Below are 27515 nucleotides of genomic sequence, written 5' to 3'. Positions count from 1 at the left end.
ATTAATAAAGTTTGACCAAGGTCTTTAAAATGATTTGCCTTTCCGTGGCTTTTGTGGTGAAACCAGTGTCCTGCAAGGGAGATTTTAGGTCTCTGTTGCATTGTTATTACAACAAAGCGATTATTAAAATTAATTGTAGTAGCCCATAATACTGGCTTGTATATGTCTGTATGTGTGATTCAACACTGTACGTTTGTTACTAGGTGGATGTTCTGGGAATATGCCCAACCAGGTATCAGCGAAAAGGTCCTATTCTTATGAAGACAAGGGACTTAAACCTCTGCTCTCATCGGTATTCTGGCTTTACCTCTGTGCAGTCTGTTGTTCTTCCTCATGTGCCAGTAAGTGTTGGGAAATAACGCTGATTCTTCCACAGGACCTTTAATTTCTTTGAAGAGTCAAAATGTAAATGAAAACATTTTTGAATAGTCATTTATGCTCAATTATATTTGTGTCTGCCCAAACTTGAATCCTTAGCAAAGAAATGATGAATATTGTTGTCCCTGTAATGCCTGTTATTCACAGAATTTGTTTTTAATGCAAATTTGCATTGTAGTTGATGAACTTTGTATAAATGCAGGAGGTTGTTAGGCGCCTGGATTAAACTCTGTCATTAAAATATGTTATAGTGGTAAGCTGAAAGTAGAGAATGAAAGAGAGGAATAGAGATATGTGGATAAGAAAAATACATTATGCAAAGAAAGCTGTTATTTGCAGAAAATTTTGGAAAGATGGAAGCTTTTCTAAAAACCAGACGCACAGCTTTCTACTGTTCATGGCAAATACAGTCAATTTTTGTATCTTGTGCCATTTTTATTAGGTGCATATTACTTGTTTCTTGTATTGTACTAGGTAGTCGTAATTTACCGGCCTTTTGCTTTTCTCAACTCTGCTGACCAAAAATGTCTGCTTAACACTGATGTTTTGTGAACTGAAACGAATTGAGACCATTTGGCACTGAAAGTTAGCAGTTGCATTTCATTGATGGAAAAATTAGACTGGAAATAAAGAGCATATTAACCTCCACAGGCTGACCTCTGTCAAAGGTCTAGACAAGAGACTTCACACTGTATCACAGAACTGGAATTCTGTGTGAAGTTGGGAGAGAAAGGATTTGGCAGGCTGACATAGATCATCAAGACTTTACCTGAAGTATCTGTTCTTCTCAGTCTGAGCAGCGGATCCTGTCCTCCAAACTGGAATGTGTTCAGAGCATTAAGGATGGAGTCCTGTCAGAGGCCAAATGTACCGAGTCCAACCTCATTACACTGTTCTCTCAGAAGGGCAATGGGGCAAAGACACAGACACAGTCTTCACTGAAACTCTTCCAAGTGGAAACAGAGACACTGGACAACAAAGGTAGCATGGATGTTTCTGCTAAAATAAATTTACTTTATTTCCTAGAAGAATCTTGGGACTGTGTCTTGCCTGTGAAAACTCTTTGCACCTGATATTTCCTTTAATATATTAAAGTGGATGTTTTTACAGGCAGGGCTACTGAGAGCTGTCACTTCTTTGGGACTTTAGGACCTGCTATAAGAAAGCTGGGTGGGTCTCCAAAAGTGATTTCCGTAATGGCCAAGTCTTTTTTACCTCCTTTATATACCTAACCCCCTTGTACGCAGAGCATCAGCCTTCTGGTGTCTATGGACAATTCCTAGTGTGTGTACAAACGGAGCCTAAATAATTGCAAATCCTAATGGAACTAAGGATGTGCCATGTCAGAGAACAGTTTAAATTTTTGCTGCATCTTTGCTCTGTGGACTGTTCCTTAGGAGAATGATTTTACTGAAGTCAATGGGAGGCTTGCCTGAGGAAAGATTTTAAAGTTGACCTCTAAATGTTGAGAAACACTTTGTATTATTTTTTTTTTGTCTGCTTCTAAATAATGTTGTTTTTTTTAAAAGAAAAATCCAAATTTCCAGGACACTTTTTGTTTATAGTTATGCTGACATATGATGACAAGATTCTTCCTCAAGAACAGGTTAAGAGCTGAGACATTTATTTTTCTTGACACCTAGATGTTCTGTTGAGTTTTTGGGACGTTGAAGTGTGGGGCTGAATGAATGATTAGATGAAATTTGAAAGGGTGATGAATGTAAAGTAGCAGGGCCATTGTAAGAGGCATATTGATGGAAAGCATGACTTTTTTATGCGTGTCGTCTTTGTTTTGTTTCTCTGACTCTTTATTTCAGGTCACACTAGTCTTTAGGCCTTTATTCTGTTGTGTTCTTAAATTCAACTTGACTGCAGGCATTCATATTCATCCTTTGGCTTTACTGAGTCTGGAGAGATTCTTACATGCAGAAATAAAGGGTCGGAGAGAAACTTTCCCCTAGCATTTTGGGTTAATCATAGCAAATGGCCAGCGACCACCAGATATCTGATTTTTCCTTATGTCTCTCCAGTGGACTCCAAGGATCTGTATGTGACCAGCATGCTCTATGAAAAGGAAAAAACTGAGAGGGAAGTAACTGGAGGGGAAGTGACTGAACTGGTGTGGAAGCTTTGCTTGGCACATAGTGCAAGTTTTGAGGTAAGCTTTTACAAAGAACCTCCATTTCCTTGTAAAGCCCTTTGTGGTCTGAGAGTTCTCCTACACAGATAAGAGGTGACTAGAAGGGCAGCAATTTTGAAATACTGAAGTCTTACATTGCTTTGGGAATTTTAGAATTATAGAAAGATAAAATGTTTTGAAGTGTCATTTTCCTATATAAACAATAAATCAAACTGAAAAGAAGAGTCAAAATGTCATACGGCCCCTGAATATTTGGCAAGAGCAATTTTGAACTGTATTCTAAATGAACCTGAAAGAAAATGTTCCTAAAGTTCTTTTGCCATGGAAAAATAAACAAAAAAAAGTGTCTGGTTTGGGTTATCGCTGATAGTTTTGATGCCTAATTCTAAAAACTCTTATCTACATCTTTAGTATGGGATACTACTCCTGGTAGTGCTGTTGTTTCCATGTTTGTTGGAGTTCCGCAGTCCTTCTCCTGTTCCCTCATCCCCTCAAAATAGTTTGCACAGGAAACCCTTGCCTCTGGATCTTAGCTAATTAGTTCCACATGCTTTTGATGAATTCTAGTAAAAACCATCATGTTTTCTGGGGATGCTGCTTGGGTCCAGAGGGGATCTCTTCTCACCTAAACCATTTTAATTGGTGGATGCTGCTAACATAGGCTGGAATATTCTGGTCATGTGGAACATGCAGTGGCTTAATTTTTTTCTATGATGACCATCATTCTAGGTGAGGGTCTGCCTGTCTTTGTAGGACACTCAAGTCTTGTAATTTTTGTTGTTACGGGCAGCAACTGGATCAGTTAGCATTTGTCACTGTCTTTGAAATTAAGATCCCTATCTTCTGTGAAATTCAGAGATTGTGAAGAACACCTGCTATATGCAATACAGAAAGATCAACAGATGATGGTGCATAATCATTGCTGACCTGAGATGAACTTAGGGCGGTGACCTAAAAGAGAGGGCACTTCATATCCCGTTATCCTTCAGATGCAGTGGTTCTTGCTAGTAATTAAGTTCCTATATGGGACAATGGGGAAAAAAATGTAAATTTAGAAATAGAATAACACACTTCTGTGTTCTAAGTCAGTCATGTCAGGATTTACTAGAAAACAAGTATGGGCTAATGGGGAAAGCACTAAACTGGACCTTGGTGCGTCCATCAATTTGCCACTGATGAGGTTAGTCAGATCATTCCTGATACAGTCCCTGTCCTCTGATGTTCTTGTCTTGTTAGATTGTTCATGCTTTGGAACAAGGCAATGGGGCTGTGATCTCTCTGGTAAATGCATGGAGGTACAAGTGGTGTTAACAAAAAACTTCAGACCTAGCTTAGGAGAAGGCACTTGCCCTTCCTTTGTCCAGGTTAAGTCCCATGTCAAAGAACAAAAGGTCTGACTATCTGTTCACTGGGGGGGAAACAGATACTGGGGGAGTACTTTATGGGGACTGGAGAAGTGCACTGCTGGATTACAGCTCTGCAGGGCCAGTGGTACCTCTTTAGAAATTAATATGCTATGTATATTCATGTTTCTCTTAGCTTTAGGTGTGATTAATGAGCACAAGTAGATGTTTGTGTAATGTGGTGTGAGACTTGAGGCAAAGGCACAGGGTGGAGAAGGATCACAGTCACAACTGAAGTGGGCAACTTCAGTCCGCTAATATAAATCACAACCCTGGCAGTTACTCCCATCCTATTAAATGGTGATCATAGTCTGAACTGGTATCACAGCCTGCCAAAGACCTCAGGACAGGGCTGAGGAGAAAGCAGCAGGTGGTCTTTCTGAGTGGTGGTATATAGGATAGGTTTCTTTCTCAAAGTTAAAAGCAAGTCTGCTGTCTTTTTTAGCTGCACATTAGGGAGATTGGGGCTATAGAGAGCTAACAGAGCCATAAACATAATGGTTCTTGCTAATGTAAAATAAGAGCAGCCTCTTTGGTTATGATAACGCTTAATTCTATGTGGCTGTCATTGTAACAGCAGTATGCAATGGCATTTAGGAACAGACTAGAGAGCTACATACTGTTTGCAAAATGTTGAAAAAAGAAATTACTGCAGTGGACCTGAGAAACTTTCTCTAAATCCTACCTTCTTTTGAACATCCATAATTCAGTGTCTTTGAAAGAATGGTCGACGATTTTTCCCAGTAACAGTGGGATGTCACTTCAGTCTCTAAAGAGGCCCACTGGCTTCATGTGTGGGAAATTTGTTTTGTAAATTACTGAGATTAGCACAAGCGGCTGCTGTCCGCGCCACTGCCTAAAAAAGAGGTGAATTATTCATCATATGTCTATCCCAGCACAGGGTTCGATTGGTTGTCAGCCATTTTCACCGTTTCAGGGTGTTCCTTCTGTGTGACAAGACATTTCAAAGGGGATCTTTATTATCCCTCATTCCAACTGATAAAATGTCCTTTGGGCCAGGAAAGAAGTTATGGGAATGCCCACAGCGTTGCTTGGGAGACAGCCCCACTGTTACGCATGTATAGCTTGTTTGTCCCCTTATTGTTTGACTCTGAATGAGGTGAGATTATGCTTTTCTTTCAGGACACAAAACCAAGAATAAATGGAAGGGAAAATCCCCAGCTCCAGGGAAAACAGTGGAGGGATGAGAAAGTGGGGGTGGAGACTGTGTCATTTCCAAGGAAGCAAAGTTGTTGTTTAATTTTTTAATGCTATTATGAGACAATATTGAATTTCAATGTGGATGTAGATCAGCTAATGGACCATTAAGTGAACAAGCTGCATACTGACAAAGAATGGGCAAAGGGATGGGGAAGAGGGAGCCTCGCTTGAGAGAGTCTTGAAGGAAGCCTGTCACACAGCTTCTGCTGGGGGCTGCATTTACATTTGGCTGTCTGGATTTTGATGCTGGATTGGTAGCTCTGGTGAATGTGTCTGTGTATGTATGTATGCAGTGTGGGCAAGAGTTATGTCAGATTCACTCTGCCCAACTCCTGCACCCCAATCTGACCCAAAAGAGTTTACCTTTAGGGCATGGTCTCACCATTTGTTTTTTTTCTCATAAGGCATTCTAATTGCTGGTTACTACCTAGTCGAGTGTTTGGATTTGCATTTTTCTAACTTGTGGGTGTAGGGAGTATAACAATATTTCCCACGTAAGGAAGATGTTCTGATTATCAAGATGAGTGAAGATACTGTAGTTACATGGATGATTTTGTTTTTTTGAAATTCAACTGTTCTTTTTCTGTATGACTATAAAAATAACAACTTTACTAGGAACAGAAGTCTTTGCTTTGAATTGGAAGGCCTTAGAAGATAGCATTGGGAATGGCCTGTTAGGTAACTTTAACCTGGTCCGTGACTAGGCACAATTACATCCTTCCTGAAATTGAGGTTGAAATAAGGTTCACTGTCAAGGTAGGAAACCAAATAAGAAAGAACTGATGAGGATCAGAAGGAAATTAAGTTATGCCATGGCAGGGAGAGAATAACCGCAGCTGTTCAACCAGTAGACTTTAGGGAGAAGAATATGTCACCTCCATCTGATTTCACGCTTGGCTTTCAATTTGAGGAAATCACTTGTTCTTTAACATAGGTATAGTTGAAAAAAGAAATCAGACAGCTGAAAACCGGAGGTTCCATACAGAAGAGACAGCTACGTAATTCCAAAGACATATACTAAATTTACTGGAGAGGACTTTCATTGAGAACCTAAATTAGTAGGCAGAAACAACAGTGTTCATTGAACACATTTTCAAAGCAACCTCCCCTGTGATGACATGGCTTATACTTGGCAGCAAATAAGGTGTCGAGCTTTCAAAGGGTGCTTGTATATATCATAAATAGAAACACTTTTATTGGGAAGCATTTTACTACTTTATCTTCCAATCTAAACTATACCATGTTTACACTTGCAGAGGATTTTTTTTTTTTAAATAGAGCTACAGTGTGTCTGCAGATGGAAGGAAAAGCAAACTTCTATGTAAAATAAAAGCCAGGCTTCCTTATGTTTCATTTAGGACTGGGAATGGGAGCCAAATTTGCATGTAGTTTGTTATTACGATACAACAAATAGAGGCATTTACAGTGAGGTTATTGTTTATTTGACAGCTCAATTTCAATGCAACCTACTGTAAAAAATAAAAACAGCCCACCTGACCAGACAGTTCCTTCTAAAGCTTTATTATTAGGAAGTAAAAATAGCCGTTTCTCTGTGAAATTTTGCACTGAGTTATTAGACAGGAGCTTGTCTAGTCAGCAGGTGTGAAGTAGAATGAAGTCATTCTACAGTCTAAAATTATATCACCTGGAAATATATCAGTCTGGAAACTTTACCTTGAACTGTGCTGTGGCCTCCAGCTGATGAACCACCTGAGCTCATCAGATGTTGCACAGACAGCTCCTTGTGATAGTATCTGTGAGGCTCCCCAGCTCACCTAATCTGCTGCCCATAGTGTATTTGCTTGTGTAAAAATGTGGATAAGGCCTGCGTTTTGCAAATCCTTTTGAAGAACTTCATTAAATACAGTTCTCTGAATATTTTATAGGCCATGAAATGTAATCTATTTCACTAGCTCCATAGTCTTCAGTGGTATGGTATGGAACGGAATACATGTAGATCTAACTGAATTTTAGCTATGGAATTATAAATGTTATTGGAATTAATACCTAGATAGGGCTTCGTGTATGAGAATAAATTTCAATTTGATGAAATTAATATACCATGGCTAAAAAGAAAAGAAGCTACGAAAGAACAAAACCATAAATAATGTTTGTATTGGATCTAACAAATTATTCCCTCAGCCTATCAAACAACATGGTAAGAAATTACTCCATCTTCTTACTGAAAGCTTCTTTTACTGGAAATGTCTTGGCAATCTTGAATTAAAATCAAATGCTGGCACTGAGTTATTCCAATATTTCATTGCTTTTGGAAGCAGCTCCTGGAAGGAAGGTTAGGATGTCAAAGCAGGTCTCTCCCCAGACCTTTGGAAATGTTGTTTAGTGGAATTAGACTTTGTTTGAATGATTTCTACACAAAGAAAAATGTTTTCTTTGGAACAAGAGCAGTTGTCCTACGTCTAAGTCTTTCACCTCTGAAGTGAATAACAAATTGAAGTGAATCTGTATGACGTGGACCATGATTAAAACTTGTACATTATAGAGTTAGGTTAAAGTGAACATACAAACTACTGAATTTAACATTCTGTTAATTTTTCAAGTAATGAGACCTATCTCCCTTCTTGAACTTTGGAACAGGTCTCAGAGGAAGACATCTACAGGCTATTTATCCTTTAAAATATCATTTTCCAAAAAGCTTCTACTGAGGCCAAAATAACAATGTGATGAATAGTGTATGTGCAAATGAAAACAATATGAAAAAAGGTGAAAAGATCCTCCTCTCTTAGCAGAGAATAGCCTCGGTAGGTAATACAGGGCCTGGATTGAGTAAGGATGTCACAGGAAGCTTTGTACTCCATAAAAATAGAAAGGCTTCTGTCATCTTGGTAATGTGTTTAGCTCAATTCAATATTCGATTAATTTGACTTCCAGGATCACTTTTTAGAAAATAAAAATTAGTGCTGGTAATATAATACACATCCAAAAGTACCTCAAGACAGTAGTTCCTGAAAAATACTTGTTTCAGCTGATTAGAAACTGATACTGCCACGTAAGTTAAGTGAGGGGTGGGAGTGGTGTTTTTTTAAATGTAGTCTACTACAGGTAGCTACTTCACTTAACAGAAAAGCATGGGTCTGCTCCGAATTGCTCTTAATTTCTTTCAGCCATGCACATGCAAATAAATTATTAAACATAACTATTCAGCTTCAACTGTTCAACTAGACTGAAATACTTAGGTTTTTTTAATGAAGTGACCCTAAAGTAGGTTTTCCAGTTTTGCCAACAAGAGCAAGGAGCAGCTTGTGAATGAAGTGCTAGAATTTATTTACACTGAAAAGTGTGTGTGATAATGTGCTGCAGGTAAAATAGCTACTGTATGTTGTAGCAATTCAGCTCAGCCAGGGAGAAGAGCTCTTCTGCTACTACACGTTCCACTAAGCCCATGCTTCCTGCAGAGGTAAGAGCAGTTATGCTTGGGCTTTTCCCCAGTAAAATGCAATATTTTCACACAGCTCCAGAGGTACTCAAGCAAAACCTTTACGCATTGTCCAAACCTCAGTTAAATGATCTTTATCATAAACTTAAGACTAATATGAAGTTAGCTTGACTATTGTTGCATTTTGCGTTAAGGCTATCCCGGCCGTTCTGGTCATAAATCAAGGTCTTGCTGTACAAACTCCGAGAGGATTATGGCCTTCTCTTCTGGATTGTAACCACAGTGCTGCATTTTGGTTGATTATTCATTTGTATGCTAGTGGTGTGCATAGTGGTCACTGAGCACAGTTGCTTGAGAAAGTGACTGACATCCCAAGTGAAACCCCTTCTCCTTACATGTTTGCAGCCTGAAGAGAAAAGCAAGGGAGGGAAGGAAGATAGGGACACGGGGAAGAGAGGTTTTACTCTCAGGTTACATTTTAAATCTGTGGCAATGCTGGTATAACCCAAAGTCTCTTGTCGTGCTCTGTTATGTAAAACTGGTTTCTGCACAGCTGTAATATGACATTTGTTATGCTCTCTTACAGACTGCAGACCTTTTCATGACTCTCGTGTTTGAGCTTCGACAACTTTCTCTTGAGGCCTTAAAAGCAGTATGGCAAAGATCTTCATTTAAATGCAGAGACAACTGGTAAGGTGCCTTTAGTAATTGCATTTAAAAAAAAAACGAAGGAAATCACAGAATCACAGAAACTTCAGAGTTGGAAGGGACCTCTAGAGATCATCTAGTCCAACTCCCCTGCTAAAGCAGGATTGCCTAGAGCACATCCCTCAGGACTGCATCCAGGCAGGTCTTGAAAATCTCCAGAGAAGGGGACTGCACAACCTCCCTGGGCAGCCTGTTCCAGTGCTCTGTCACCCTCACCGTAAAGAAGTTTTTCCGTGTATTTGAACGGAACTTCCTATGTTCTAACTTGTGCCCATTGCCCCTTGTCCTGTCACTGGGAACCAATGAAAAGAGTCTGGCACCGCCCTCCTTCAACCCACCCTTTAGATACTTGTATGCCATAATAAGGTCTCCCCTCAGCCTTCTCTTCTCCAGGCTAAAGAGTCCCAGCTCTCTCAGCCTTTCCTCGTAAGGGAGATGCTCCAGTCCCTCAATCATCTTAGTTGCTCTATGCTGGACCCGCTCCAGTAGTTCCCTGTCCCTCTTGAACTGGGGAGCCCAAAACTGGATGCAGTATTCCAGGTGTGGCCTCACCAGTGCAGAGTAGTAAATGTAAAAAACATTTACAAATGTTTTGTAAATATTTAAAATAGATTAATGTTTTAAATTCATGCCCAAATGTTGGATTCAAATTTGGAGCACTTTAAAGGAAGAACGTGTATTGCAGATCTTATTTATGTGGCAGAAGGATGATATTCTCTTCTCACTGAATGAACTTTGTATACAAAAGAGACTTTCCTGTCCCATGCCTATTCCCACACACAGACTTCCTGTTTCAGGAACAATGTGAACAGGAAACTTGAGTCAAGGCTTAGGTGGAAATCAGTGCTGCTGGTTTTAAGCATCTACTGCCATTTGTTATGAAAAAGCTTACCTGGATCTCTGTCTTCAGTGGCCTTAGTACTCTTCAGGGAGAGGAAACAAATGTTAGGCTGGGAGTGTGCACGTGGTGGAGCCACATCTTTCAGTAGCAGCCTGATCTCAGGATGGTTTATACCCGTCATTGAACTGCAGCTTTAAAGATCAAGGCCCCCGCTCATTTGCAGTCAGGAATAGAATCATAGAATCATTCAAGTTGGAAAAGACCCTTGGGATCATCGAGTCCAACCATCAACCCCGCTCTACAATGTTCTCCCCTACACCATATCCCCAACACCACATCTAAATGACTCTTAATCACATTCAGGGATGGTGACTCAACCACCTCCTTGGGCAGCCTATTCCAGTGTCTGACCACTCTTTCTGTGAAATTTTTTTTCCTAATGTCCAGCCTAAACCTACCCTGCTGCAGCTTGAACCCATTCCCTCTTGTTCTATTGCTAATTACCTGTGAGAAGGGACCAGCACCAACCTCTCTACAATGTCCTTTCAAGTAGTTGTAGAGAGTGATGAGGTCTCCCCTCAGCCTCCTCTTCCTCAAACTAAACAGTCCCAGCTCCTTCAGTTGGTCCTCATAAGATTTATTCTCCAGGCCCTTCACCAGCTCCGTTGCCCTCCTCTGCACCTTGGTATCTCTCTCGTATTGAGGTGCTCAAAACTGGAGGCAATACTCAAGGTGTGGCCTCACCAGTGCTGAGTACAGGGGGACAATCACCTCCCTCCTGCTGGTCACACTATTTCTAATACAAGCCAGGATGGCATTGGCTTTCTTGGCCACCTGGGCACACTGCTGGCTCATATTCAGGCGCTTGTCCATTAGAACCCCCAGGTCCTTTTCTGCCAGGCAGCTCTCCAGCCATGCTTCCCCAAGCCTGTAGCGATGCATGGGGTTGTTGTGGCCCAAGTGCAGGACCTGGCACTTGGCCTTGTTGAAGCACATTCCATTAGCATTGGCCCGTCGGTCCAATCTATCCAAGTCTCTTTGTAGAGCCTCCCTATCCTCATGCAGATCAACACTCCCGCTGAGCTTGGTGTCATCTGCAAACTTGCTGATGATACACTCTATGTCCTTATCAAGGTCATCAATAAAGATGTTAAACAGAAATGGTCCCAACACTAAGCCCTGAGGAACACCAGGAATAGTTCTAGTCCAATGGTTTGAGACTTTCAGAAATACTAATCCAGTATTATTAAAATCAATACAATTTTTTTCTCCCTCTGAAATCAATATTCTGAAAAGTGAAAACAAAGAAACAAGGTTTTTACTTGATTTCAGTACAAAATGTCATCAGCCTGTTTGAAATCAATCTAATGCCAGGTTTTATGTTTGTAACAATATCTTAAACTTTCCTTCATGCAAAAGGGACAAATTTTGTTTTGGCTTAGGTTCATTCTCAGATTTTGACAAACAGTCAAGTGAATATTCTTAAATATTAGAAAGTAATCTAAACTACTCTGCCACTTTCTCTATTAACTTTAGACTAATTTTACTCAGGACAAGGTTATTAACTTTAGGAGCTAAAAAGAATCCCATGCAGACTATTCTCTTACTCTGATTGCAAGTCTTTTTACCCAGTTTAGTTTAATTGTACTTTTTTCTTGTGTTATAGGCAGCCGCTAATAGATGCTCTCCCATCTTGTGCTACAGAGGCGTGTGTCGTCCTAATGAAAGAAATTATAGCTTCTGGAGAAGTCGAGGAAGACAAAGTGGAATATTTCTTCTGGTCATTTTCATTCATTCCTAAACCCACCTCAGGCATGATTGAATCTCTTGCTGTGAGTGGATGTTGTTTTTTCTTTTTTAATTATCATCAATCTATCTGACTCATAATTTTTATATTTTTATTAGTCTTTTTCACAGATTTGTACAAAACCACCTCTGTCCACGTGATTTTGGTGGTGAAACTACTGGCTATTTTAATATTGATTCCAAAAGAGGATGCAGTCCTGTTTGGTCACAGGAGCTTGATTTGCATGTGTGGGCTAGAGACTTTTTTTTTTTTTTTTTTTTTTTTAAAAAAAAAGAAAAAAAAGTGTGAACTATCTTGTGGACTCCAGAGTCTGGTTTGTGCTAATTAGTTTTGGGGTTCGTGGTCAGGTCAGTGTGAGGAGAATGATGCCGTTGCCATTGCACCCTGCTTTGGATAGAGAGCTTTATTCTGCAGTTTGGTCCGTTACAAGCTTTGTATTTAGCACCTGGAGACTTTTCAGTCCTTTGTATATGCACTGCTATTGCAGCTTTTGACATTTTTCCTTCACTAAGTTAATTGTATACAGAGTAATACAGGCTCCATTTTGCAGTCATTTTCCTTTAAAGATCTGTTGTCCTACTGGGTTTGTACACTGTAATCTATCGTGGTCTTAGAGTCTGAAGTTGGACTTGCTGTGGTTTCTTTGGGGAAGCTGCAGTGTTCTGGGTAGTAAAATCATAGATAGTCTTGTAGCTTAACTAACTCATTATTTTTTTAATTAAGTAAAATGTTATGCCTGCTTGACTTGTGTGCTAATGAACCATTGATCAGCCATGGAGAATCTTGCGGAGTGTATCACAACTTGCTGTTCCAAATCATACAGGTGCTGACCACCGTATGAAAAACAGCTCTCAGTGTTAGCAGGCTTTCCCCAACATTTGCGTGAAATAATTCATCTTGAGTTCATTTGGGCTTCACAAACATTGGTTGAAGTGGTGGGATTTTCAACAGTAACAGGCTTGCTTCAGAGGATACAGAAATTTGGAATTTGCAGGTTTATGGGACAGAAAAAACTCATTTTCATTCTAAAAATGGGTAAACTGCCCATGACTTACTGAACTGTCAGTGCTTTTTGCTAAGTACTGAGGTGGGACTGTGTTTTTTGCTAAGTATTGGGGGGAAACTGTGTACTGGTAAGGGTTTTACTATTTTAAAGGTCCTGGAAAATTGTTTAGATTTGTTTTCACACTCCTTCCTAGGCATGCAGGGCATGATTTCTCTGGAAAAGAACTGAGTTCTATATCATGTTGACACTAATTTAGCCGGTATGCTTACATATGAAGGCGGAAAAATTTTCCACTATATCTCTGCAAGATTGTCCTTTTTTGTTTATTTATTTAAATCCTTTAAGGGCTGTTTGAAAATAAGCGTTGTTGAGATTTAATTTTAATATGTAAATATTTTGATACATTTATTTTCTATGGTGTGTTACAATAATTGTGAGAATGAGTTTTCTGAAATGCCCTGTTCTTTTTGTGCTTGTTTACAGCCTTTGCTGAAGTCACCGGGAGCAAGCCAGAGCTGCTTCTTAGGAGTAACTGCTCTCTTGCATAGGTTTTGTTCATCCTATAACTCCTGTGATGGTGTACCTGCTGTGCAGAGTGTGATGTGGACTCTTGGGAAATTTTTGGGAAGAAACTGTACTGTGCAAGATTCAGAACAACTCAGCGAGGTATCCGTCATACGGAAGCATGTGATATAATGCTTCACTTTTCTATTCCCTTTATGATCTAGAACTTGTTCGATTAAAATGGCATTCGGTGGATTTCCAGAAAGCCATGAATACAAGCTTTGTAAATGAATATTCTTTGGTAGGATGGGCAGATAAAACTTTGTAATCCAACAAGTACAACCTATCATCATGGGTTTTCTTGGCTATTTAAATAAGGAAAAGCCTTGGGTCTTCTGATGAAGCAAACTTCACTCTGTTCATCAGTGTGAATAACACCCATCACTCCCCTGTAAAATGGTACATTGATGAAAGTTTCCTCTTCCTTTGTTGACTCAAATCCATGTACAGTTAGTGTTACTTGTGTTATTGCTGGGTAATAAGTTCTGCTGAGTCCCAGCATTACTGGCTGTAAGTCAGTCACAGTATTGGAGGGCTAACAGGAGAGGAAAATCGTTCTTAGTTGCTTTATGGGATCTTGAGTTAGGGGTAATCCTGTCACAGTTCTGGGGCTTTTTATCTTTAACTGACACTTGCTGCTGAAGAAATATCTTTATATCTTCTGTTTGGTGATCTACCTAAACAATTGGTTCTTCTTTATCATGCTTAGAAAATGGAGATACTGGTGACAGTGTATCAGATAGCTGTAAGAGCCCAAGAGCTAAGTTTGTCTCAGGTATTTGTGTCTGTTTAATTTTCCAGTGTGCAAGATAAACACATGGGATTTGCATTTTTCTTCATATAGTGTGAGCAATCCATTCACTTTTAATTATTAACCCATTTGTTGAAGGAATAACTTAAAACCCCAAGATTTTATGTATTGGGACCCTTGAACAAAATTTTGATAAAAAAACCCCAAAGAGATTCCATTGCTAAACTTCTTTGTCTTCCTGTTAGCCATAGAATCGTACTTTCTGTGTGTATTTTCAGTTTCTTACTATGTGCTGTGTGAAATTACCTAGTTCATTTTGGTAGAATTGGGACTTTACATGGTTTGGGGATACGTTACTCTCATTAGAAAAAAAAATGGAAAAAATGATATATCTTTTAAAGTGTGGGCTCTCCATTGGAAAGAGGCAACACTGCACTGGTGGGTGGTCTCACTGGTCTCTACTGAGCTCTTAGAAAGAAGTACTTAAAAAAATCAAAACAGCCATTTAAATTGTCAATGATGGATGTGGAGTGGGATTTTGAAGAGAAGCTTTGATTTCAATGTTGCTAATCAACTGTCAGTGGGATTATTGTAGTCATCTGAGCATCTTCCTCTTGCCCCGCTTGCTGCCAGCTGGGCAAGGAGAGTGCCATACGGGTAGTTCCAAGCTAGGGTTGTGCTGCTAGACTGGATGCCTATACATGCCAGTTTGCCAGCAGCTGACCAAATGAAGCAAATGTCTATTTGGTTTATATTGCAATCTTTCTCTGTGGGAAAGGGCACTAATTTCTCAGCTCTTCTGTGGTGGTTTAACCCTGGTAGGCAGTTAACCATCGTCCAGCTACTCACTTACTCCCCCTGCTGGGATGGGGGGACAGAATTGGAAGGGCAAAACTGAGAAAACTCATTGGTAGAGATAAAGACAATTTATAAGTGAAGGGAAAAATATCCAACATCAAACCCCACAACAAACCTCAAAAAGTGATGCAAAAGCAGTCGCTCACCACCAGTAGACTGATGCCCAGCCTGTTCCTGAGCAGTGGATACCTTGGAACCACCCCCACTCCCTCCACACAGTTTTCTTTCTGAGAACGATGCCATACGGTTTAAATACTTCTTCAGTAAATTCAGATCGGCAGTCCTGGCTGTGTCCCTCTCAGCCTCTTACCCACACCCAGCTTACTCGCTGGGCAGGTAGAGTAAGGAACAGAGAAAGCCTTGATGCTGTGCAAGTACCGCTCAGCAATAACTGAAACTTTGTTGTGTTACCTACAGTGTTTTGGTCACAGATCTAAAACACAGCACCATACAGGCTGCTATGAAGAAAATTAACTCCATCCCAACCAAAATCAGTACACCCACCCAACTGCATGTTTTCATAAAAACTTTGCTTTTTAAAACCTTTCTGTCTTTCAATAAATCTGATTTAAATTAGCCAAGAGATTAGTAAATCAGAAAATGGAATTGATGAAGACGGGCACGGTGAGAAAGACTGCCCAAGTCTCATTAACTTCTTGAAAATTGTTCTGTAGCTTAACACTGAAACACAGTTGTCTGATGAATGTGGAGCAGCCTCTTGAAGCTCAGCAGCAGGTGTAGGAGAGGTATCTTTGACTATGATAACTTTACTAAAGATGCAGAGCAGAATAGGTGAGATGTTCCACCTGATGTCTCAAATCAACAGTGAACGGGAGTCTTCGACCTACAGTTGTGGAAGGTTTTTGAACATTTTAACTGTGCTGGCTTCATTATAGTTGTTTCCAGGGGACTGTTGGTAAAAGGAAGATCAGGCACCATATTGCATTGAAGTCCCTGGTCTCTAAACTTTAATACAGAGCTTGTCATTAAAAATTCATTGATTCCCAGCAGTAATATGCCTTCTGGGTTCTGAAGTTGCACAGGTTTCCTGTATGTTTAGTGAAGTAAACTGGTAACGTTATTGCATCTGTTGATAAATTATTATTTTCAATTTGTTGCTGTGTCCAGAACTCCATGTTGTATCACTAAAAGGTCAAAATGTCTATGATAAAAAGGGAAAAAAATATCAAAGTACTTGAAAAACTTTTACTGCATATCAAATCCATGACTTCTGCTTTTCCATTGCAATGCAGGCCTTTTTTTAAAATGCTTTTCTATTCCACCAGGTCTAAGCCAGATTTTACTTACAAGTGCTACATGGCATTAGAACAGCCGTCCATATTCATGTGAGTCTTGTTCTCACACTAAAGCCAGAGTATAGCTGGTATAATAGGGGCTGCAGTAGCCCTCCCAAATGATCAGCAATCATTTTAAACAGAGAATTTTGCACATAAAGTGTTAATGCAATAAGATTTCATGTACAGCTGACAATATGTGGAGAACTTTTTATTCTACCTTACTTTGTATTTACAGGTGCAACTGGTGTTAAAAGCCATTGGAAATGCAGGACTGGCAGCAGCATCGCTAGCTCCTGTTTTGAGCTTGTGTGCTTCCCTGAAAAGTAATCCAATTGAAATTCGTCTAGCTGCTATCCAGGCCTTCAGGCGCATTCCCTGTTCTGTCAGGGTGAGTGATTTATTGCCAGCAGGTGACTGATGTCTTCCTGGCACTATCCCAGAGTTTTGACTTTCTGGAATAGTTATGAAACATGCAAGTAAATAAGGAACAAGTGTAAACGTGTCTTCCAGCAGAGCTCCTCTGCTGTTGGAGAGGTTGGTAGGACAACCCTGATAAACAGACCTATAATATGTTTTGCTATAGTTGAGGTAACACATCCAGTGACTGAGGTAATGTTTATGACTTCTTAAAAAGTTACTTCAGTTGGGTGGCTTATGTTTCTGTGGGTTTTGGCAGCCCTGCTCCAGAAGAAGAAGGTCCACATGGAACTTGCACTTGGAGAAGCGTTTTCTATGGCTTTTTAAAATCTAATTGCAGCATGGATTGGCATAATCTTCTTGTCCTGTAGTTATGAAGCTCAGTGTTGCTCCTTAGACCTGTTGAAAGTATGAAATCTATATGTTGTCGTACACCCCATCATTGTCTAGCAAATGAATGGCTAAACTGACACCCTGTGGGTGCACTGAAGGTGTTGAATGCTAATAGAAATGTTACTAGAATCAGTCACCAATGTCTTGATTCTTGGGAGTTCACCAAACAACTCGTATTTGTGGATACCTGGGAAGTATTGAACAGAATAAATTTGTTACAGCCCTACCCTTTGATTGAGACCAGAAGTAGTGATCTTAATGGCCTGTTAAGAAAAATGTAACCATTGTTGTCTGTGTATTAGCTGTGGCACATGTGTGGAATATAATAGAACAACTCTCCCTTGTGGTGGAAATAAAACTGTCATTAACTGTTGCGCTAGCAAGTGAGGCTCTGTGTTGCAGACAGTCTTGTATAAATTAGTCAGTAGAGGATTCAGGTCATAGCGACAGTTTGTTCTGGAAAGTTGTGTATAAGGTAGTGTAGAGAATATGTACATACGTTTGTGTATGTTTTGCATGAAATGACTTTGTCGAGTATAAAGCAATAGCTATCTCTTTCAGAAAGAAAAACCTACTTGTACCTGAAAATGCATACATGAGGTGTTTTAGGAGAATAAATCGTAATTGTCTTTTGGTTATCTTTTTATCTTTTTCTTTTAGAATGCTGTATTAGTTCAGCTCTATCAAGCAAGCAGCGAAGATGTGGAAATAAGGATTGCTGCTTATTATATAGCAATGAAATGTCCGAATGAAGAGTTATTTAAACAAGTACAAAAGACTTTGCTGAAAGAAACATCCAGTCAAGGTTAGCCAAGGAACTGCTGAAGTCTTACTCCTTCCTAAATGATATTTCAGTGTAACATTTAGTTTACGGGTGTAATGGTACCAATCTGTATCAATTTTTATTTAATCTTAAAACTTCATAGGTTGTTTTTAAAAGATTGTTTGTATGATTGTTACATTTTGTGTTGGAATTGTGATACTGTTATTTTAGCAATAGTCAGTAAGGAGTGACTCTTCATAGAACGAGTTCCCTCTAGTGGCAGCATTTCAGTAGTTGTCTGCTCTTGAGAAAGAGCTGTGTGGAACTGTTTTAATGTTTAGTGCATTAGAAATACAAATGGATAACTGCGAATTACATTTTGTTAAGTCGAGAAAGAAGCAAGTGGCAGAAAAAAATACTGCAAGCTGCAGGTATAAAATTATTTACTATTTCTTAATTACCTTTTTAATGCTCCAAAATTCCACGTTTACTATACATTTACTTGATGTAGTTTTTTATTTATTTATTATTTAGTTATTTATTATTTATTATATATATATAAAAATATATATAAATATATAAATATTTATTATTTATTATAAATAAACAGTTATTTATTATAAGGACTCGCTACCATGGTCTTTTTTTGGTACTGTCCTCTTTTGCAGCTATTTTACATCAGTTTTGATATGGTTTTAATGTTGATCACAGTATTTTAAAGATAGCATTAGACAGAAACTAAACAGATCTGAAGACTGCAAAGAAAGGCCTGTTGATTTTCATTTAGATAATTGTAGGATACTTAGGAATTTTAAGGCTTCCTGCAGTTAGTATCAAAGCTTAGTGGGAGGTGCTTCATCACTGCGCCAGAGATGATTCTGCAGGTCAACTGAAAGTCCTCTAAGGATCACAGTTCTCAAACTGTGGATCTAATGGCAAACAAATGACATCAAGAAACTGTTTATAACACAGGGAAAAGCAAAATGTGGGAACTGGGACATGTTGTGTTAGGAATGTTGTGAGAAGGACTTTGCGAGGGGTATTAGTCATATATCCAACTGTATAATAGCTGGCCAGCAGTGTCGCAGTCATTTGGGGAAAAGGTTAGCCTAAGTATAATTTCTTAATTATTTATAGTTTGTTTAAATTTTGCTTCCTGCTTCTGTGGTTCCATGATGAATTGTTACCTGAGCTATATTACTGACATGAGAGACTGAATTGAGAACTGATGCGGAGTAGAAAATCTATACTGTGTTTAAAAATACTCGGTTTATTTAAGTAGCTTATCTGAAGGAGAAGCTATTTGGGCTAGTATGAACTGAAACCGTGCATTATATAAGAGAACACAGAATCCTGTCAGCTCTTTATTACCAAAGTACACAAATGTTTAAGCTGATCTCATATTTTGGGTGAAGGGATTTTTTTCTAAACGGTTTCACCACATTCAACAAAGAATACCTCTAGACAAATCCTTTGCTTTTAAATCTGTCAAGAAGGAGCAAACATGAAAGGGATATCTATAAGATTGTTTGCAGGCAGATGAAAGCAGACTCTGCACTCTGATGTATCTGGATCCTAGCCAGCTCTGAACTTCAAGCTGTGTATCCATTTTATCAGGATGTTATGTCCAGACCAGTATATCCTGCAGCGATTATGAGTTCAGGCTCAGCATTGTTTTCACCTATTGATGTGGCTTGTGGTTTGGAGGGGACTTGTTCCCCTCTTTTTAGAGTTCAGACAGAGAGAACTTGCATCAGTCTACATAACACTGTCAAGGTAGGTGTAACCTCAGTGACTCTCCTCCCTGTGGCTCTACGTGGAAAAAATAAACTGTCTGATTTATGAAGCACTCTACGAGTCCATCCAAAATGTTTTATGTTTTAAACAATTTAATGTATGACTCATTAATTTTGTTAATTTCCATCCTTTGTCTTTGGTTGATGTAACACCTAAATAATTCATGTAATAAGACTATTGAGTAACAAGTGCTTTTGAAGGTATAGAGCACATACTAGTTTTTAGTTGCTGCATTCAGAAAAAGCAATATGAAAAAAAGGATTTGTGTTGTGAAAAGTGCAGGGAACTGCAGAATATTCAGTGTCTGTGCATTGAACTACCAGCGAAGCCTGATATCTTTTATTGTCAGGAGGAAAAAAAGCCTCCATTTAAGAATCAGACTCCAGAACGCATGGACTACGTTCGCCCCCCATAACGCATACATGGCCAAACCATGAATCAGCACAGTGTCATGCAGAAATACTAATTCTGAATCACAACTGTTTAGTTGTAAGATTCTTTCTATTGGAATGATCTGTTTGCTGTATGTAAAGAAACTATTGCCAGTTTTCTCTTACAAGTCCACGAGTGTTGCCAGTATTCGTGTAGGGTATCTGATTAATAGACCTCCCTATATTTGAAGTTGCTTAATGCTTGCCTTTTAAAAGGCTTTGTTTATTTCTGCTTATAGTTTTTAACTTGTTTTAAGATTTTAGTGTGTTCGCTGTCTATCCCAGACTTTTTTTTTTTTTTTTGAATGTTTCAGTACACTGGGTCAGTGATTTTTCAAGAACAAAATGAGTGATGCTGACAAACAAAAACATCTTTTAAATAATTCTGGCGCATCTGTTCTTTGAAGAAGGAACAGAAACAGTCCAATATTATTTGAGCTGCACAACCTGCCTCTAACGTCTGTATTAGAGTTGTACCTTGGGGTTTTTTTCATCATTCCTTTGAATTTAGTATAGAAGATCCTTTGCAAACAGCAAATAAGTAGGTTAACCTTACCTCCTTGCCTGCGTAGGTTAGCTGAGAGGCGTAAATGAAATTAGGGAGTGAATGGCCCCTCACATGCCATATTGTAAAGAATAAGACAGTATTTAAATAAGTTGACCATTGTAAAGGTAGGTGCATCAGAGCAATTTGAATGGTACTGAAAATGAATCAATTCTTTTGTGGTCAGGGGAATGGTTTAGGATTAATTCTGTTATAAATAAATAAAAAGATGCCCTGTTTCAGTTTTTAAAACTGTTTTAATTTTTCTCTAATTTCCAAATTCTTTTCTTTGTTTAATTTAAGTGGGCTCCTTTGTTTGGAGTCACCTCTCTCAGCTCCTGGAGACGGATGATCCATTGAAGGAGCACCTTCGAGATTCTATTCCTGATGAAATCCTTAGCAGAGATTTTGACCGGGAGACATGGAAATACTCTTCATATTCCGATGTCACATTCCATTCAGGTATGTGGAGTTTTAATGGTTTGTAGCATATGGATTATTAAAATACCGCATGGCTTTTCTGGTCTTTTATATCTTGCTCCAGAGAATTTTAATTTTTATGGCTTAATGCAAATGTAGGCTTGATTATGCTCTGACCTTAATTGGTGTATGTCAAATGTAATTCCAGCAAGCCAGATACGACGCAACTTTACTTTTGTGGGAGAGGAGAATAAGAACCAATGAAGTTTTAGATTATTTTTGTGAAAAGCAACTTTTGATTTCTTCCTTAGTGAGCTTCCTTTGTAGCAACAGGGGATTGGGATGTATTTTTTTCTTCTGATTCATGTACTTTCCGTGGTATAAGAAAAGATTCAGACTCATTCCTTCCTGTTTTACTATCTGTTCATCATTTGTTTTTAGCAAAAATGCTACATAATATTTTTCAGAGTAACATTTTGATTTTCTGTCTGTCTCTTCCAGTGCAATTGTGTATGATATGTATTGTAAATGCTCTTCTTTTAGTGCTGGTCGCATACTGGGCTTTCAGTAATGTCCATTAAAGTCTTTGCTATACTAAAAAGTTAAATAATTTCACCTGTTGACTTAGTGTTTTATTCACCATCTTTTTAATGTGCAAAGTTGCAGTTTCCCAAAGAACAAGACTTGCAAAGTGTATGCGAATAGCTGATCTCCCAATGACAGACAACTGGTATTTTATATTGCAGGTGGTGCAGGTGGAAATATGGAAGCATCAGTGGTCTTTTCTCCTGCATCCTTTCTGCCACGATCAGTCATGACAAATTTGACTGTTCACGTTATGGGGCAGGCTATAAATCTACTGGAGGCAAGTTTATGGGCTGCTTTTGTTTTTTAATCCCTCTTCTCAAGGGACACTTGGTATATCGAAGTAAAAAGAACTGTGTTCTATTTTCCCATTACAGTTCCTTTAGCAAGGTATGCTTTTCACTGCTACGGCAAAGTTGCCTCAGACTGATGACTCCTTTGTGTAATAGACTTAGTTGTAATAAAAGAACTTCAACTCTGATAGTAGCATACACTAGGCAAGTGAGTTATATTCAGCACTTGCTGTTGATTCAAATGAAAGATAAAAGTCTGTGCTTTCTGAGATACTGTTCTTGCTCCTGTTCAGGACAGTAAGATTCCCTCGGTTGATTTACAGTGGAAAATGGATTGGCTTGGGTACACTGTTCCATTAATACAGAAGATAGAGTCACATATACCTAACTGAAGTCACTGTTTTAGTCCCATTGAGCATCCAATGCTTGGGACATTTAAATGGCTTGCCTGCAGCCTCATCATCTTTAGTTGTGCCTCTACTGTGCCTCCAGGAGAAAGCAATGTTTGGCATATGGACCCTTTACTGCAGGTAAAAATGTGTATGTGAAGGAAAGAATTTAATGTAGCCTTCACATCTCAAATTTAAGCTTGCAAGGGAACAAGGTATTTTTTCAGTGTCATATCTTCTGGATTTATAAGTGTTAGTAATACTATTTTAGTCAAACTTCCAAACAGAATCTTATTTCAGGAGCATTGAAAGGGTGCGTTATTGTTTTCCAACCAAAATACTGTTTGTAACATGCTAAGATAGCAGTAGCTTAAACTGTCCCATTATGTTGTAAATAAACCAGTACCTGAATAAAAAAGGATTTTTTATTTTGGACTGAGCTTCACACAATCAACGAACTAAAGAGTTTTTACTGGAAAGAGTTAATACTAAACTAACTGGTATTGGATGCTGCATGAGGTAGGATACTAAATTTTGTAGACCATTGTGATCTTGTATGGAAAATCTTTCTTGTAGAAAAACATAAAGGTTGCATCTGAATGTATATTTTTAATTTCTGTCTATAGAACTGAATATACCTTATGTATCTCATCGTCAGGCTTTTCAGTGATGTATGCTTTCCCCTAGGTTGGTGTACGATTAGAGAATGCTGAAGCTCTTGTGCAGAAGATTTTTGGGCAGAAGCCTGCTACTTTCAGTGACTATTTTTTTGCAAACAATAATGAAAGAAAAAACAAGTCAGAAAACCCAGTGGAAACAACAGGAAAAGTCAAGCAGAGGAAGCTGACTTTGAAGCGATACAGCCCTGCTGATCATCTTGTGACCAAGTCTGGCAAGCCAAAGTTGAGAAAAGCTAAGCAGAATTGTCCTGGTAGAAAGTACAGTAAGATGAGTGAGTTAGTCAAAAAGGTAACTGACTCTGCAGATCTTGGAAAAATTAATGATATTCCATGGTTAAACTTAAGGCCCCATCTAGCATTGGACAACTGCTCTGTGTTGCTGTGACTCCTTTGCATAAAGCTTATGTAGCTTGTTCCACTCACTTGCAGAGAACTTAACAGCTGCATAAAATACAAAGCAACAAAAAGCCAGATACTCAGTTTTTCAGATTCTTTTATTGTCTCAAAACAATGACTCTCAGCCAGGGGAGTATGTTGCTTGTGTTTTGGGCTTCCTCTCAGCATTTTGAGCTCTGATCTTCTTTATGCTGATGTCCTTTTGTCTTTTGACTTCTGCAGCACTATAAACAGCTGCTTGATGTTAAGTTCCTGAGTCATGCTGATTGCGATCTGACTTCCCAGACTGATGTCAGATGTTACATTGACCCTTTGTGAATTTACTCATGTTTGGAGAGAGTTATGTTCTATGTATATAACAGGAAGGCTTTGGGAATTGACTTCAACTGTTAATGTATTATCTGGAAAACTTGGGCCCATGATTTATTTAGTTTGTCTTAGACCGTCTGTCTCCTTGGGACTCATCTTCTTAGAGTTTCTTCTTACGGTGTAAGCTTATGTTCATGTTGTGTTGCTGTTTTATTGATTCATAAAGAGGGAAAATGTAAATTTTTTACTTCTTAGCAGTTTACTTGACAGTCATGGCATCCATAATGTTGTATTAATTGAGATTGTATTTTTTCAAAGCTTCATCTGTTTGTGGGTATGTATTGCTACACTTCTTTTGCCCAGTCATCTTAGGACTAGACATTGCCTGTGTTCATAGTGAAAGTCAGCTTGTGTGGCATGGAGCTGAAGTTTAGCTGGAAAGAACAGGTACTAATCTAAGGTCTTAAGTGGTCTTGAAATAATTTATAAAAGGGAGCCTAATGTCTATTTACTAATAACATAGCCTTCACTGACAAGTTGTTTATTATGAGTTTGAAAGGAAATGAATACAAACATCATTCTCTTCCTGATTTATGTCTTTATTGCATGTCAGTTCACTGAGAGAACAGTGAGAAAGGAGCTGCTGAAATGTGAGCTAAGCATGAAAATCTTTGGAAATGAACTTAGCTTCTTGGATTGTGAAGATTTAAGAAAACAAATGAAACATTATTCTTTAAATCTGGCTGAGTTGGCTGTCAAGCTTCTGAAGGTAAAAGGAACCTTTTTTTCTATTTGAATGCAAATGCCTTGAGAAACTACTTTCTGACAGATATGTGAAAGATACAAAATATTACTTATTATTTCTCTAAATTGAACTCTAAAATAGACACCAGTATATATTGTGGGTAAACAGCGTTCAGTACATTAGGCAAGGATTTTGATGTTGTCTGATGGTTCTTATCTCTTGCTTTTCTCATTCAAATCCATCCATGCTTAAAGGAAAAATAATTATTTCTTGCACTGGGATATGACTAGTGTCTAACTCATGCCCTGGCCAGATGTAGGCTTTCGGCTTCTTTTGCCTTATTTACCAAATCACCTCAGTTAAAAACACCTTCACAGCAGAGAAATATAGAGGATAGTTATATCTTGAATGCGGACTTTATTATGCAAAATAAAATTCTGTTATTTGTTTGTTTGTGTTTTTTCATCATAGGGGCAAGAGGTCCAGTTTAATAAAAGGCTGAGTTTGGCCACTGAAGAATTGCAGTTTCCAGCAATTTCAGGCTTTCCTATTCAGCTGGCAGTCAATGCTTCAGCAGCAATCAACATAAAAATCAAAGGGAATGCGGACTTCAAACAACAGTCAAATTTTTTTCTAAATGGATATATCAAGCCAAGGTAATAACTGCTGCAAATCTGTTACTTTCCCATGTTCCTGATGTCAAGTAGCAATTCCTGATGTGAATGTCTGTTGTAATCAATTAGGAGATTCCTGAAGAACTCAAGCAGTCATCAGCCTTATATTGCTGAATGGCCGCTATGCTAGAAGGACAGCAGTCGTTTCCTATCCTGCCTGTCTGATTTTGAATTCTATTCCTGTGCTTTTCCAGTACTTTTTTAAGCTGACCATTCCTCCCTATCTGTAAATCAAATTCCAAAATGCTTGCATGCACATGATCTTTTGAATGCTTTACCTGTTACAGGGATGGCATTTTTGATTTTTCTTAGGATCAGACATGCAGTTACAGGTTACGGATCTACAAGCCAATGGATAATTTAACCCTGTGTTTCCTTACTTGGCTATTGTAGCTTTTTATACATGAATACATTCACTAAACTTCACTAAGTGCTGTATAAACAGAGATAAACTTACACCATGATACTCAAACCTAATCACTTTCCCTTTCCTGATATTTCATGCTGAAGTCTGAGTTCAAATCCGTTACGTAGGAGATCTAGTAAAACTATACTTTAATTCATGTTAGAAAGTGTATGTCTGTGTACATATAATTTTTTCAGTGATTTCCTGAAACAAAATAGTTGTCATGATTTTAATGTTAGAATATACCACGTTACAGTATCAAAGGCTATATATTTATTGAAGAGGATGAGCAGCCTATGGTTTAAATTAAGGGCTTCAAAAAGAAAGTGCTTTTCATAAAAAAATACATATCTGAATCTTTCAACAGTGCATTTGTCCAGCTTTCTGCCCAAATGGGAACTGTGGGAACTCTGGGACAAGCTGGCCTAAGCTGGTTAGCAGGAATGAGGACGTCTACTAGTCTTGATGGGGGAATCCAGGTAAAAAAAGGGCAAGAGGTCAAAGTTTTCTTGAACACTCCAGAAGAATCTATGGAGATAATTAATTTCAGGTAAGATTAAGCAAGGAGATCTTCCTAAAATAGTAACTGTGATAACTTTCGTGCATCAGAACTTAACTGGCAGGCTCATTAATAAAGCAGAAATATATTTTCTCAAAAACCAAACTGTTTCAGTCTGACTCATAGTCCAAATCTGCTATTCAGAAGAACAGAAAGGGGAAATTATTCTGTGCATTTTACGTTGTTTTACCATAAGAACATACATTCAAATCAAAGCTTTATGATAAAAGAATGATAAAATTCCTGTAAATGATTTTTTGTACTCTCCTGTTTTTTCCTACTGAACATCAGTGCTGTTTCTGGAACTTTAGTGTCAAAAGAATCTAGTTCAGGGTATGAAAGCGGTGGAGGAAAAGCTTAGCAGTACTTCTACAGATGGTATTTAGCAAAACACTGGAGTAATTTGGAATATAGTACTAATGAAGTGCGCTCATACCCTTCTGGTGAGTTTTTAGTTAGGTTCTTTAATGTTAGGTAAAGGTAACATTGTAAAATACCACCTCAACAACTGTCAGATGTAAAGCAAATTAATTACCTGTGTTAATGCAAGCTAGGTTTTTTAGCTTTTTCTTTTTTCTGCTGGCTTTCTCTTTTCGTTGGACTTTTAGATTTGTTAGAAGTCCAAGTAGAAGGCATATACTGTAAATGGCATGTCAACTACATGCCTCTTAGAAATGACAACACGTGAATGAACTACTTACAGTATGTGGATTGTCGTTCCTTTGTTTCTCTTGATTTGTGACATTGCGGTACTGTAGGATATGCAGCTCAGAAAAGAGCTGGAAGGCTCTGGACTTTGCATTTAAACCATCCATTCCCTTAGGACTCTGGGAAACTCACTGATGTAATTCTGTTTCTGCCAGATAGGATGGATGACAGACCAGAGTGAAAGTCAAAATAATGACAAACCTGTATTGTGTATTATTTGAACAAAAGACTGACTGTACAGTCTATCAGATATTGCATTAACTCTCTTGCTCCTATCAAGTGCAGAGACCATGATTCTTGTACAAGCAGTTTAGTGAAGTTCTGAAGTTCTGGAAGAACTTCAAGACTGGAATGAAACTGATGTCCATGCATAGCCTAAGGGTGGGGGGAAATGTCTAGAAGCCAGAAAGTGAGTGGAGTTGCAATAAGCTGACCTCAGAATTGCTCAGAATAGAGAAATCTAGTACTGACTGTGAAGAACTGCAGAAGAATCTCAAGACAGCGACATATTAAACATGTAAAATGTGGTTAAAAATCAGTGCTAATTAGTAGAAGTGTAGACTGATCTAGCAGAACTTCATCTTTCTTGTTTTTCCCATCTGGGAGAAGATACAACTGAGAATTCTGTATTGCT

General features: G+C 38.5%; 1 protein-coding gene across 1 annotated transcript in view; it reads left to right on the top strand.

The window, feature by feature from the left end:
* LOC134520134 (uncharacterized) overlaps positions 1-27515 on the top strand; it is a 106301-nt gene that overhangs the window by 9538 nt on the left and 69248 nt on the right. The window contains exons 6-19 of the mRNA XM_063345129.1: positions 204-341; positions 1170-1359; positions 2409-2536; positions 9126-9229; positions 11755-11920; positions 13385-13567; positions 16608-16760; positions 17843-17987; positions 21021-21179; positions 21884-22002; positions 23092-23373; positions 24403-24558; positions 25006-25190; positions 25982-26164. Coding sequence (XP_063201199.1) covers positions 204-341; positions 1170-1359; positions 2409-2536; positions 9126-9229; positions 11755-11920; positions 13385-13567; positions 16608-16760; positions 17843-17987; positions 21021-21179; positions 21884-22002; positions 23092-23373; positions 24403-24558; positions 25006-25190; positions 25982-26164 — 2291 coding nt within the window. The remainder of the gene's footprint in view (positions 1-203; positions 342-1169; positions 1360-2408; positions 2537-9125; positions 9230-11754; positions 11921-13384; positions 13568-16607; positions 16761-17842; positions 17988-21020; positions 21180-21883; positions 22003-23091; positions 23374-24402; positions 24559-25005; positions 25191-25981; positions 26165-27515) is intronic.

Source organism: Chroicocephalus ridibundus, chromosome 8, assembly GCF_963924245.1.
Source record: "Chroicocephalus ridibundus chromosome 8, bChrRid1.1, whole genome shotgun sequence".
In the NCBI taxonomy this organism is placed as follows: Eukaryota; Metazoa; Chordata; class Aves; order Charadriiformes; family Laridae; genus Chroicocephalus; species Chroicocephalus ridibundus.
This window is presented reverse-complemented; position numbering and strand designations above follow the sequence as displayed.